Source organism: Haliotis rubra, unplaced genomic scaffold (assembly GCF_003918875.1).
Source record: "Haliotis rubra isolate DU_JTF1 unplaced genomic scaffold, ASM391887v1 Scf298, whole genome shotgun sequence".
Classification (NCBI taxonomy): Eukaryota; Metazoa; Mollusca; class Gastropoda; order Lepetellida; family Haliotidae; genus Haliotis; species Haliotis rubra.
In genome coordinates, this window is record NW_025766966.1 from 845,508 (window position 1) to 860,864 (window position 15,357).

General features: G+C 40.5%; 1 protein-coding gene across 3 annotated transcripts in view; it reads right to left on the reverse strand.

The window, feature by feature from the left end:
• Window positions 1-583: 583 nt before the first annotated feature.
• LOC124282308 (AP-3 complex subunit beta-2-like) overlaps window positions 584-15,357 on the reverse strand; it is a 39,254-nt gene continuing 24,480 nt past the window's right edge. For 2 of the 3 annotated variants that reach the window (XM_046718269.1, XM_046718268.1), the window contains 7 exons: window positions 14,959-15,191; window positions 13,195-13,279; window positions 6,131-6,252; window positions 5,395-5,580; window positions 4,292-4,334; window positions 3,585-3,767; window positions 584-1,981 (listed from right to left, as the gene is read on the reverse strand). In XM_046718269.1, the coding sequence (XP_046574225.1) occupies window positions 1,692-1,981; window positions 3,585-3,767; window positions 4,292-4,334; window positions 5,395-5,580; window positions 6,131-6,252; window positions 13,195-13,279; window positions 14,959-15,191 (1,142 nt within the window). In that variant the 3' untranslated portion in view covers window positions 584-1,691. Of the gene's footprint in view, window positions 1,982-3,584; window positions 3,768-4,291; window positions 4,335-5,394; window positions 5,581-5,649; window positions 5,773-6,130; window positions 6,253-13,194; window positions 13,280-14,958; window positions 15,192-15,357 lie in introns of those variants that run through there. The other variant, XM_046718270.1, reaches the window with a different exon arrangement.

Genomic DNA, 15,357 nt, shown 5'->3' on the forward strand with positions numbered 1-15,357 from the left:
ATGCAACCTGAAATCCTGAGAAGAAAATATATCTACTCCATCCATACTAAATGGTTCTGAATACACTGTGATGGCAGTGTACAAGAGACAGTGTTGTACATACAGTATGTTCCTGGAGGAATGCTGTTGAGACAAGATACCATTCCACATATGAAGGAATATGTGCATGGTTCTCTTCATAAAGAGACATGTTTGATGGTCAGGTAAACCAACAAACAATTTGTGTGCTAAAGGTTGAAGAGAAAAACTCCCATAAGCACATTAGTTCATCAGCCTCTCTAAGACAGATGACAATGTGGACACAATTCATGGATAACAGTGAGTGAGTGAGTATAGTTTTACACTACTTTTAGCAATATTCCAGCAATCTCATGGCAGACACCTGAAATGGGCTTCACACATTGTACCCACATGGGGAATTGAACCCAGATCTTCGGCATAACGAGCGAACGTGTTAACCAATAGGCTACCCCACCACCCATTATGGATAACAACTTACATCATGCTATTATATCAACATTTCAGTATACCAAAAACACATATAAGAAGTTCTTATCCATAACTTGTGTCTACTCTTCTCTCCTGCAAATTAATTAACTCAAGCATAACTGTTTCTATTGTACTTGATCCTGCATCTTTGCCAACACACCAGAATCACCACCTCAGTAAACCAAGAAGCACTTTGCATTGTTACTTTCATAGACATTTTGATTTGCTACATCCAGTAATTACACAATCTCACTTTAATAATACATTCTAGCAATGTCTCAGAAGGGGCACCAAACACGGACTTTACATATTGAACCCATGCAGGAATCAAACCCAGGCCATCGACGTGACAAATGAATGCTTTAACCACCCAGCTAATTAGGGACAGTGCTGGGATGTCAGTTCTGGATAATGTCCGCAAGATGAAAACCATGAGCAATGAAGCATCATTTTTGTATAAACAAATTGCAAATCAATACATCCTATAATTCTATGACACAAGATACAATAAGCTGTATTAAGTCAGGTTTTACACCTCTCTTAGCAGTAATTCTGTATCCATGGTCGGGATATCATATATGTAAAACACCTACTTAATATAACAAGAGCTGAAGTTGTATTTCAGTGCCATCCAGAATGGACTGTGGTGAGTAGGTTTTAGGCCTCTTTAGCAATATTAATGCATTTCTTGGTTGGGATATCATATATGTAAAACAACTACTTAAAATAACAAGAGTTGAGGGGTTTCTTCAAAGCCACCCAGAATGTTTTGATTTTTGTCAAGTCCCCTGCCCCCTACATGCACTGAAGGATGAACCTTTCTTGCACTATACGTGGTAAAAGATTTCCTGGGTCCTACTGATCAGAAAGCGAGCAAGGGAATTGGGTGCTATGCTGCTTTCTACCAGCCAAATTTCAGTTATATTACAGCTGGGGCTCCACTATTGGGCTTCACTCAAAGTATCCCTGAGGGGAATCAAACCCAGGCCTTTGGCATGACAAGTAAACACTTTAACCACAAGGCTACCTTGTGTCCATAGAAAGTAAATATGTGACAAGTAAAGGTTCATTGTCATCACAGTAGCCACATCAATAACAGAGTAATATAAATGAAAATAATGAAACAGATTTTTATATTACAGACTAAATTACTTTAAAATTAAGCTGAAATAAATAACTGTTTTGTTCTAATCTGTCAAAGATTACTTTTTGCCGAGAGAGCTCTTTATATCTTTGAGCAGCATTGTCCCAATCACCATCTTCTCACAATTGACAGTCAGTGTTGCTTTGGATTCCTTAACTTTCACTGTCACCAACACAAGTGTGCCATCACCTAATGTTTTGGCCGAAAATCTGTAGATGTTTTCCTCTGACGACGGTACTTGTAGCACATTTGCAGCTGTGTGAACACAGGAACAAATGGCCTTGGATGATTGGTTCTTCTCAGGAAGTTCTGTACTTCCACTGTTTTCATTCATTCCTCCAAGTTTACCTGCAACACACAATGTTGACCATAATCAGGTTGTTGATCGTACATTACTACAAGGCTTCACAGATGAAATGGACGAAAATCAAAGAGGATGTCACTGAGTGAGATTTTGTGTTACTTTCATCCTCGATAATCTCCAGGGTATATGTTCCGATAAATCTCCACTATACCCTGAATGCATCTACGGCCCGATGATTTTATTACCTCCCTTAGCTGACTTTTTATCCAATCAGGTGTCTACACTGGGAAGTTGAGCATACCAATCACAACTCACTTTTGCTTCTTTTACCTAACCGATTAAACTTGGCAACATAATTGTTGCAGAGGTACTCTGAAAGAGGTAGAAAGAGTTCTTGCATATATTTTTTAAGGTTTCAGACCTGTCAATTTGTCTGCATGATTCCCCCCTAAATCTGAGTCGCACTGTGAAAAAACCTTCGCGGCTGTGACCGCTATCTTTGTTGACACTGGTAAGCTCGGTTGTAATGGCGGCTTAGCTGATTGGCTACTGTGAGAATGCGGAGCCAGCAAAGGGAGGTAATGAGCCATAGATGCATCCAGGGTACTAGTGGAGATTTTATCGGAACGTATCAGATTATCGAGGATGTGTTACTTCATGTAAGAACTGAATTATGCTACATATGGCCATCAAGCTACCAGGAATTAGGATTGTCCTGGGTGAACGAATGTCATTATGGTGATGGTGCTGGGTATTCATTCACTAGGGGCAGTTAATCTATAATTCCCAGGTTTTGAATATTTTATTCTATGTATTACTGACAGACACTGAGAGAAGATAAAAACAAACAGCATGAAATGACAACCCAGCAGAAGAAAGTTCACTGAAGGCAGCCTCCTGTTCAGATGATGTAATCAATGTGACCTTGTGAACAATTCATGACCTCACATTGTACTTTTCTCAACAATGAAACACTGTGCATTATTGGTTTGGTGTGGTTGTTGTTTAATGTCACACTGACCTAAATGGCAGAGTCAGGACCAGACAATCCAGTGATCAACATCATGAGCATCGATCTTCACAATTGGGATATGATGACATGTGTCAACCAAGTCAGTGAGTCTGACCACTCGATCCCATTAGTTACCTCTTACTACAAGCATGGGTTGCCGAAGATTCTAACCCGGATCTTCACAAATGCACTGTGCATGACTGACTGACTGACTGACTGAGTTTGGTTTTACGCCGCTTTTAGCAATATTCCAGCAACATCACGGCGGGGGACACCAGAAATGGGTTTCACACATTGTACCCATGTGGGGATTCGAACCCGGGTCTTCGGCGTGACAAGTCAACGCTTTAACCACTAGGCTACCCCACCGCCCGCACTGTGCATGAAGAGTGAGTACCAGTTGTACTGGTTTTGTATGACACATGTTCCAAAAGAAATCATTACATCATTGCATAGAGTCACTTGTCAAAAACATCTCTTCGAGGGCGTCACCATTTTCTCAATAGGTTGTGTTACAGGCATATCTCCAAACATACAGAACTGAGATTTTAATCCTACATTCATCCATCAAAACTGCCCACTTAAAGAACCAATAAAACAAAGATGCAGCAGGTTTGATTCCAGTGAAATGTTACCTTGTTGTGTTCTGAAGTCACTTTCATTCATTGTGTGGGGCTGTACCAACTCCCCAACAGGGGCGGAGATATTCACGCTGTATTTCTGATCTTGGGTACAAAGGTCAAACGTTGCTGGCTGCGTCGTGTCATTGTAGTTGATGCCGAACAAAACAGATGTAGAGGACCCTGCTCCGAGTGAAGCTGTAATACAAACAGAAGTTGTTGTCAAAGTGGAGTTCATGTACATGTGTGCATGTATCCACTTGAGCTTGTAATGACTAAAGCCAGTTTCAAAGTGCTAGCCAACAGAGATGTCATGCCAACATGTGACATGGACACCCTACTCAAACACAGTATACTGGCAACCTGTCTTTATTCCAAACCTAAATGCTGAGAGCCAGACAGGGTAAAAAGTACCATCTATTTAAGTCTTGTGGCTCCCCAGACCACCAAGTTGGCACAAGCATTAAATACTGTTTGTATGTTACAACACAATTTTCTATCAAATCCAGGATAAACACAGTTTGAAAAGATCAGTTGGTATCCTTGTTTCAAAACTTTTTGGTGTTTACTTTACTGATACTTTCAGGCACTGAATACAAAACACCGTATAATTGTTACATTTTTTTGGCTCGGACCAAATCTCAGTCCAAAACATTACTGTTTGTGTTGTATTTTCTATCAGCTTCTTATAACATTTTCAGTAATACCAACAGGCAGCTTACCTATTTCTGGGAACTCCTGTACTTCCATTCCCGGTTGTAGTTTCTGGAAACAAGATGTTCATTTTCACTGAAGAATTATAAGCATTAGACATCACAGCAAAATCTTCCAGAAGTGTACACGAAGAGCGTGATGGAAACTACCAGTTGTCAGACTGTCGTAACCCCAAATATAACATATGTTCCAAGATTTACAGTGCTTCAAAATCCCAGATTCAACAGCAAAGATCTTTAAGTCATGAAGCATATTATACCCTTAACACAAATGTCATCCAGTCCTCAGCCTCTGCATGTTTCCAGGCTTGCATTATTGTCCGGGGTAGTTGTTAAGTCACATAAATATTCTTATACATTCAAGTACACACACCGCTGTGTACAAGTTGAAGGGACCTACAAAAATACTTGGAGTTATCTGAGGTTGGGCAAAACCACAATAGCATGACTAAGTAAGGAAAATGCAGGGACCTGGTTCTTACTTCGAAACAACTGTATGTTGACCACAGCAGTGGTTGACTTTACACCAAAGTCTGTCTGTGGTTAGTGTTATTTTTTGCCTTGCTATCAAATCTGACCTGATTCGGTTCACACAAATAGCACCATTGCCTATTGACAGTGTTAAGATGACAAATAAACTTCTTCAATGTTGGCTAAGTTACCAGATGGACAACAGGGCAACACATATACACCCCATGTCATGGTACTGTTGACCTGTTTAATGGAGACTGATTTGATTTTCATAAAGTAAAACTGATATCAAGATCGGTAATCTGCTGACTGCTTTTTATCAAAATCTGTTCATAACAAAACTTTTATTAACATTGTATATCATCACTGACCAATCTCTAATGGCATTTGGTTATATAAGCTAACCAAAGTCTACAACACACAAATCAAGACTGGTCTTGAAAGAGTGAGTACGTAAAGATTGAGCGCTTACATGGAATGAAACCCATGTTTTTTGGTGTGACAAGCTGACACTTTCATGATTAGGCTAGCTTACCATTGGACTTTGATTCTACTTAGTGCCCCTGCACTTGTAATGTAAGACACTTAGGGGAATACAATGTGACCAGACAGACTGTATGACAATGTATATTTGTTCTTACCTTATCACCCATGCTGATGTTTGTTATAGGTGCATCTCCACTGTTGGTGAGAGTCAGCTCAATGGACACCATCTTTGGTGAGAAGATTGATATTGACCTGGTGTACTTGTACTCCACACTGAGGCCATTGCCTTTGATTCTGTTGAGGAGCTCGTAGGACTTGGAAGGGACTATGACTGGCTGGGGCTGTACAAACATCAAGTATGTCAGACATGAGGTAGGACTTGGAAGGGACTATGACTGGCTAGGGCTGTACAAACATCAAGTATGTCAGACATGAGGTAGGACTTGGAATAGACTGTGACTGGCTAGGGCTGTACAAACATCAAGTGTGTCAGACATGAGGTAGGACTTGGAAGGGACTATGACTGGCTGGGGCTGTACAAACATCAAGTTTGTCAAACATGAGATTGGACTCCTCCTCAGACTCAGCCTCCATGTATTACCATGGTAGTGAGGTCAATGGGAGTTATCATTATCATGGATGATGATGTTACATTCTGTACACTGGACGACAGACATGGTCATCATGGTAGTGAGGATGGTAACTATTTTCACCACTGTCAATTGTACACTGATAACAGTTCACTAATGAAACTAAACTTAATCTTTAAATGACCTTGTTGAGAAAGAGAAAGTAGATCTGAGAGGATGGTTGTATGATCAGCCTGGTGATGGCGGTTGTAGAGGAGGGAGACTAGTAATTTATTATGGTAGTTAATCTCCTGATACTTACCATAGCGACATTAGTAGGCGAGGCTCTATCACTGATGGACAGATTGCTCATGCTGGACGCCATGGTAGGGGTCAGCATATCACCAGGGGTCACCGGGGTACTGCCTGTGCCCAGCGATCCCACTGAAAATAACAACAGTGACAGTTAATAGTTAATACACATCCAAGCAGAGGTGGCCATTTCTGTTCACTGTGTGTGTTAGTGGATGGGAGTGTGAGTGAGTGAGTGAGTGAGTGAGTGAGTGAGTGAGTGAGTGAGTGAGTGAGTGAGTGAGTGAGTGAGAGAGAGAGAGAGAGAGAGAGAGAGAGAGAGAGAGAGAGAGAGAGAGGGAGGGAGAGAGGAGGGAGAGGGAGAGAGAGGAGGGAGAAAGAGAGAGAGGGGGGGAGGAGGGAGGAGGGAGAGAGAGAGAGAGAGAGATATTGGGTACCTGTGTTCGAAATTATGCTTGAAAGACAAGGTTTCCTTGTCATAGTCTTCATGTCTAAATACAAATGTTTAACAGGCCTAAGTGAGTTAGTGAGTTTAGTTTTACGCTGCTTTTAGCAATATTCCAGCAATATCAGGGCAGGGGACACCAGAAATGGGGTTCACACATAGTATCCATGTGGGGAATCGAACCACGGGTCTTCGGCATGACGAGCAAACGCTTTAACCACTAGGCTGCCCCACCATCCCTTAACAGACCTAAGATTCACATACAAGAGGGGCAAACATCAAGGATCTTCTTAATATATGCTTCTGTGTTATTTAGGCCCATGATCAGCCCAGGAATGACTAGATGGGCTCCTCCTATGAGAGATCTGGTAACATCACACTGTACAATTTCCAATGAGCTTAAGTAACAAGAGGTAAACACTGAACAATGTCATCTATGTAAAACTGTGGTACTGTGAGGTGACCAATCTCGTCAGTAGTGTAACAAGAGGTAAACACTGAACAATGTGATCTATGTAAAACTGTGGTACTGTGAGGTGACCAATCTCGTCAGTAGTGTAACAAGAGGTAAACACTGAACAATGTGATCTATGTAAAACTGTGGTACTGTGAGGTGACCAATCTCGTCAGTAGTGTAACAAGAGGTAAACACTGAACAATGTGATCTATGTAAAACTGTGGTACTGTGAGGTGACCAATCTCGTCAGTAGTGTAACAAGAGGTGTAAACACTGAACAATGTGATCTATGTAAAACTGTGGTACTGTGGAGGTGACCAATCTCGGTCAGTAGTGTAACAAAGAGAGTAAACACTGAACAATGTGATCTATGTAAAACTGTGGTACTGTGAGGTGACCAATCTCGTCAGTAGTGTAACAAGAGGTAAACACTGAACAATGTCATCTATGTAAAACTGTGGTACTGTGAGGTGACCAATCTCGTCAGTAGTGTAACAAGAAGAGGTAAACACTGAACAATGTGATCTATGTAAAACTGTGGTACTGTGGGGTGACCAATCTCGTCAGTAGTGTAACAAAGAGGTAAACACTGAACAATCTCATCTATGTAAAACTGTGGTAAACTGTGGTACTGTGAGGTGACCAATCTCGTCAGTAGTGTAACAAGAGGTAAACACTGAACAATGTGATCTATGTAAAACTGTGGTACTGTGAGGTGACCAATCTCCAGTAGTCAGTAGTGTAACAAAACTGTGGTACTGTGGAGGTAAACTCGGTCACTGAACAATGTGATCTATGTAAAACTGTGGTACTGTGAGGTGACCAATCTAAGTCAGTAGTGTAACAAGAGAGGTAAACACTGAACAATGTGATCTATGTAAAACTGTGGTACTGTGGGGTGACCAATCTCAGTAGTGTAACAAAGAGGTAAACACTGAACAATGTGATCTATGTAAAACTGTGGTACTGTGAGGTGACCAATCTAGTCAGTAGTGTAACAAGAGGTAAACACTGAACAATGTGATCTATGTAAAACTGTGGTACTGTGAGGTGACCAATCACTGAACAATGTGATCTATGTAAAACTGTCAGTAGTGTAACAAGAGGTAAACACTGAACAATGTGATCTATGTAAAACTGTGTGTGGTACTGTGAGGTGACCAATCTGCGTCAGTAGTGTAACAAGAGGTAAACACTGAACAATGTGATCTATGTAAAACTGTGGTACTGTGAGGTGACCAATCTCGTCCAGTAGTGTAACAAAGAGGTAAACACTGAACAATGTGATCTATGTAAAACTGTGGTACTGTGAGGTGACCAATCTACGTCAGTAGTGTAACAAAGAGGTAAACACTGAACAATGTGATCTATGTAAAACTGTGGTACTGTGAGGTGACCAATCTCGTCAGTAGTGTAACAAGAGGTAAACACTGAACTATTAATGTGATCTATGTAAAACTGTGGTGTGAACCAATCTCGTCAGTAGTGTAACAAAGAGTAAACACTGAACAATGTGATCTATGTAAAACTGTGGTACTGTGAGGTGACCAATCTGCGTCAGTAGTGTAACAAGAGGTAAACACTGAACAATGTGATCTATGTAAAACTGTGGTACTGTGAGGTGACCAATCTGCGTCAGTAGTGTAACAAGAGGTAAACACTGAACAATGTGATCTATGTAAAACTGTGGTACTGTGAGGTGACCAATCTCGTCCAGTAGTGTAACAAAGAGGTAAACACTGAACAATGTGATCTATGTAAAACTGTGGTACTGTGGTGGTGACCAATCTAGTCAGTAGTGTAACAAGAGGTAAACACTGAACAATGTGATCTATGTAAAACTGTGGTACTGTGAGGTGACCAATCTACAATGTGTCCAGTAGTGTAACAAGAGGTAAACACTGAACAATGTGATCTATGTAAAACTGTGGTACTGTGAGGTGACCCATCTCGTCCAGTAGTGTAACAAGAGGTAAACACTGAACAATGTGATCTATGTAAAACTGTGGTACTGTGAGGTGACCAATCTGCGTCAGTAGTGTAACAAGAGGTAAACACTGAACTATGTGATCTATGTAAAACTGTGGTACTGTGAGGTGACCAATCCGTCAGTAGTGTAACAAGAGGTAAACACTGAACAATGTGATCTATGTAAAACTGTGTGGTACTGTGAGGTGACCAAATCTAAGTCAGTAGTGTAACAAGAGGTAAACACTGAACAATGTGATCTATATGTAAAACTGTGGTACTGTGGGAGGTGACCAATCTCGTCAGTAGTGTAACAAGAGGTAAACACTGAACAATGTGATCTATGTAAAACTGTGGTACTGTGAGGTGACGTCAGTAGTGTAACAAGAGGTAAACACTGAACAATGTGATCTATGTAAAACTGTGGTACTGTGGGGTGACCAATCTACCGTCAGTAGTGTAACAAAAGGTAAACACTGAACAATGTGATCTATGTAAAACTGTGGTACTGTGAGGGTGACCAATCTGATCCGTAGTGTAACAAGAGGTAAACACTGAACAATGTGATCTATGTAAAACTGTGGTACTGTGAGGTGACCAATCTGCGTCAGTAGTGTAACAAGAGGTAAACACTGAACAATGTGATCTATGTAAAACTGTGGTACTGTGAGGGTGACCAATCTGCGTCCAGTAGTGTAACAAAGAGGTAAACACTGAACAATGTGATCTATGTAAAACTGTGGTACTGTGGAGGTGACCAATCTTGTCAGTAGTGTAACAAGAGGTAAACAGAACAATGTGATCAAGATGTAAAACTGTGGTACTGTGGGGTGACCGATCTCCGTCAGTAGTGTAACAAAGAGGTAAACACTGAACAATGTGATCTATGTAAAACTGTGGTACTGTGAGGTGACCAATCTCGTCAGTAGTGTAACAAGAGGTAAACACTGAACAATGTGATCTATGTAAAACTGTGGTACTGTGAGGTGACCAATCTCGTCAGTAGTGTAACAAGAGGTAAACACTGAACAATGTGATCTATGTAAAACTGTGGTACTGTGAGGTGACCAATCTCGTCAGTAGTGTAACAAGAGGTAAACACTGAACAATGTGATCTATGTAAAACTGTGGTACTGTGGGGTGACCAATCTCGTCAGTAGTAGTGTAACAAGAGGTAAACACTGAACAATGTGATCTATGTAAAACTGTGGTACTGTGAGTGACCAATCTCGTCAGTAGTGTAACAAGAGGTAAACACTGAACTATGTGATCTATGTAAAACTGTGGTACTGTGAGGTGACCAATCTACGTCAGTAGTGTAGTGTAACAGAGAGGTAAACACTGAACAATGTGATCTATGTAAAACTGAACTGTGGTACTGTGGGGTGACCAATCTAGTCAGTAGTGTAACAAGAGGTAAACACTGAACAATGTGATCTATGTAAAACTGTGGTACTGTGAGGTGACCGATCTCGTCAGTAGTGTAACAAGAGGTAAACACTGAACAATGTGATCTATGTAAAACTGTGGTACTGTGAGGTGACCAATCTCGTCAGTAGTGTAACAAGAGGTAAACACTGAACAATGTGATCTATGTAAAACTGTGGTACTGTGGGGGTGACCAATCTCGTCAGTAGTGTAACAAAGAGGTAAACACTGAACAATGTGATCTATGTAAAACTGTGGTACTGTGAGGTGACCAATCTAGTAGTCAGTAGTGTAACAAGAGGTAAACACTGAACAATGTGATCTATGTAAAACTGTGGTACTGTGAGGTGACCAATCTTGTCAGTAGTGTAACAAGAGGTAAACACTGAACAATGTGATCTATGTAAAACTGTGGTACTGTGAGGTGACCAATCTCATCATCAGTAGTGTAACAAGAGGTAAACACTGAACAATGTGATCTATGTAAAACTGTGGTACTGTGGGGGTGACCAATCTTGTCAGTAGTGTAACAAGAGGTAAACACTGAACAATGTGATCTATGTAAAACTGTGGTACTGTGAGGTGACCAATCTAGTCAGTAGTGTAACAAGAGGTAAACACTGAACAATGTGATCTATGTAAAACTGTGGTACTGTGAGGGTGACCAATCTCGTCCAGTAGTGTAACAAGAGGTAAACACTGAACAATGTGATCTATGTAAAACTGTGGTACTGTGAGGGTGACCAATCTCGTCAGTAGTGTAACAAGAGGTAAACACTGAACAATGTGATCTATGTAAAACTGTGGTACTGTGAGGTGACCAATCTCGTCAGTAGTGTAACAAGAGGTAAACACTGAACAATGTGATCTATGTAAAACTGTGGTACTGTGAGGTGACCAATCTCGTCAGTAGTGTAACAAAGAGGTAAACACTGAACAATGTGATCTATGTAAAACTGTGGTACTGTGAGGTGACCAATCTCGTCAGTAGTGTAACAAAGAGGTAAACACTGAACAATGTTGATCTATGTAAAACTGTGGTACTGTGAGGTGCCCAATCTAGTCAGTAGTGTAACAAGAAGACAAAGTCATCAATATCCCCCGCAATGGCAAAATACTCTTCATGATTATGTCTCACGAAGTTATGATTATGTCAAATATTTAGGTGTGTATATAGAAATATTTAGGTGTGTATATAGAAAAGTGGAAGGAGAGTATTGAAAGGTTTGCTAAAGTTCTGCTCCAGAAAGCAGCACTATCACCAATTTCAGTCAATCTTGTTGCCATGGAAATGCCAAAAGTTATTTTATTCAGAATTCCAAAACTACCAAAAGGCAACAGTACACCACTAGACCAATCTATGTGCCAAGTTTGGTGAAGAAACATGTGAACGGTTTAAGAGTTCTGTCTCGAAAAGAGCACTACTACTACTTTCAGGCTAAGTCAAACTTGTTGCCATGGAAACGCTAAAAATATTTTATTCAGAATTCCAAAACTACCAAAAAGGCACCAGTACACCACCAGATTCTGATTACTCCATGTACCAAGTTTGGTGAAGAAATATTGAACGGTTTTAGAGTTCTGTCTTGAAAAGAGCACTACCACAATTTCAGGCTAAGCCAAACTTGTTGCCATGGAAACGCCAAAAATATTTTATTCAGAATTCCAAAACTACCAAAAGGCACCAGTACACCACCGTTAGATCTATCTATGCTTGAACAATGTGTTCTATGAAGAAATATTGAACGGTTTTAGAGTTCTGCGTCAGTAGAAAAGAGCACTACCACTAATTTCAGTCTAAGTGGAACTTGTTGCCATGTAAACTGTGAAACGCCAAAAATATTTTATTCAGAATTCCAAACTACCAAAAACTGGCACCTGTACACCAACAGATCTATCCATGTAACAAGTTTGGTGAAGAAATATGTGAACGGTTTTAGAGTTCTGTGAGGTCCGATCTAGAGCAGTAGTGTAACAAGAGGTAAACACTGAACAATGTGATCTATGTAAAACTGTGGTACTGTGAGGTGACCAATCTCGTCAGTAGTGTAACAAGAGGTAAACACTGAACAATGTGATCTATGTAAAACTGTGGTACTGTGAGGTGACCAATCTCGTCAGTAGTGTAACAAGAGGTAAACACTGAACAATGTGATCTATGTAAAACTGTGGTACTGTGAGGTGACCAATCTCGTCAGTAGTGTAACAAGAGGTAAACACTGAACAATGTGATCTATGTAAAACTGTGGTACTGTGAGGTGACCAATCTCGTCAGTAGTGTAACAAGAGGTAAACACTGAACAATGTGATCTATGTAAAACTGTGGTACTGTGAGGTGTGTACACCACTGATCTTGTCTAGTAGTGTAACAAGAGGTAAAAGAGGTAAACACTGAACAATGTGATCTATGTGAAAACAGTGGTACTGTGAGGTGACCAATCTTGTCAGTAGTGTAACAAGAGGTAAACACTGAACAATGTGATCTATGTAAAACTGTGGTACTGTGAGGTGACCAATCTCGAACAATGATCAGTAGTGTAACAAGAGGTAAACACTGAACAATGTGATCTATGTAAAACTGTGGTACTGTGAGGTGACCAATCTTGTCAGTAGTGTAACAAGAGGTAAACACTGAACAATGTGATCTATGTAAAACTGTGGTACTGTGAGGTGACCGATCTCGTCAGTAGTGTAACAAGAGGTAAACACTGAACAATGTGATCTATGTAAAACTGTGGTACTGTGAGGTGACCAATCTCGTCAGTAGTGTACTTACAATCATCCAGGTCCAGAAGAAGATCGGACTCCTTCTTGGATGAAGCTTTTTCTTCTTTCGTCTTTGATTTTTCTGGCTTTGTTTCCTGAAGAAAATGATCATAAAGAGATTACTCTTTGCAAGAAGCATGATGTGGGTGATTACAAAACTGATATTAATATATGGATGACACCTGAAGGAGGTTATAGTGAGTGAGTTGGGTTTTATGCCACTTTTAGCAATATTCCCAGCAATATCACAGTGGGGGAACACCAGAAATGGGTTTCACACATTGTACCCATGTGGGGAATTGAACCCGGGCCTTCGGCGTGATGAGATAGGCTACCCCACCGCCCCGAAGGAGGTTATAAAACTGACAAACTATGACAACATGGAACCCACAAAGCTATCTGATAAATGATATTCCATCTCCTGGAACTAATTCCTTAAAATAATACCAGCATGTTCTGACCATGTAGTGTGCCGCACTGCAGAGCAAACAGTACAAAGGTTCAGAAACTAAACACTTGCACCTTTGTTACTGTAAGTGATCATGAGTGTCACATTGTAACTTACATTATTGATGCTAGATGGCTCATGTGGGTGGAAGCCTAGGGCTGCAATGAATACACTATGTGGCGAATATGATACATCATGAATTTTGGGTAACCAGTAATTATTCAAAAATACAATATTGTAGTTAAGTGATTGATACATGGAGCTATCATGTTGACAGTTTTGATTTGTCACAGCAATAACCAGTACTCATGACACTCAAATTTGGTATGTAATAGTCCCTATAGTCGACAGTACCATGTGCAGCCTTGGCTAACTAACATGACTTACACTTATGCAATGCTAGTACATGTTCCATTCTTGCATATCTCACTTTGGAAAGGACATAAGGGTTCAAGTAAAACATGCTCCCAAAAAATTGTAAATATTTGTTAATATTCGGTTCTGACCAATAATGAATTGAATTCATGAAGGGCTACGGTTCGATTCAGTGAATATGCACAGTGAATCGTTACAGCCTTAGTGGATATTCCACCAACATCATGTTGTGTCATGTCAACCAGTTACTCAGAAATGGGATATACATGCTATCATTACACTTATATAAGTCTGATGTGCTGGGATGCAGTAGTTCCTGGGAATAGTCCTCGACCAGAGCTAGCCATTTCTTCCATCACTATCATTGCAGGCATGGTTCACATCAAGTTTCTGCCACAGATCCCACTTCAAAAGGTACTGATGCCTTACATGTAATGCCAGCATCTGACACATTTACTTACTGTAATCCCTTGGTTCCTCAAGTGGGCAGTTTTGAATGATGAATGCAGGTTTAAAATCTTAGTTCTGTATGTTTGGAGATATGTCTGTCACTAAATCTATTGAGAAAATGGTGACACCCCAGACAAGATGTTTTTGACAAGTGACTCTATGCAATGATTTAATGATTTCTTTTGGAACATGTGTTGTATAAAACCAGAACAACTCAATCTTCATGCACAGTGTTCCTGTGAAGATCCGAGTTAAAATTTGTCTTCAGTAACCCATGCTTGTCGCATGTGGCGACTAAAGGGGTCGGGTGGTCAGGCTCACTGATGTGGTTGACACATGTCACTGGTTCCCAATTGTGAAGATGGATGCTCATGATGTTGATCACTGGATTGTGTGATCCAGACTCGATTATTTACACACTGCTGCCATATAGCTGGAATATTGCTGAGTGCAACTAACTGCATCTACACCGACTCTTCACCCCTGACTCATGTAACTTACCTTCTTAACTGGCTTTTTCTTGACAACAACCTCTTCCTCTGAAGATGATTCCTCTTCTTCACTATCTTCCTCAGAGGATTCCTCTTCCTTGCTGGAGTCTTCCTCCTCACTGTCCTCTTCTTCTTCCTCATCCTCATCGTTCTCACTGTCCTCTTCCTCTTCTGATTCCTCCCCTTCCTCTTCAGAGTCTTCTTCCTCACTGTCATCCGATTGTGATTCTCCATCAGAGTCATCTGCACACAGATTACATTTATCAAACAATCTTGTAAGCATGCTTAAGGAACCACTCATTACACTGGTGATATATAGCAGATATCACAATTATATAAATATGATGATTTTTTCCTAGTTTGCCTGCAAAGGGCACTAAGTTTAGAATTCCAAATAAATCCCTGATAA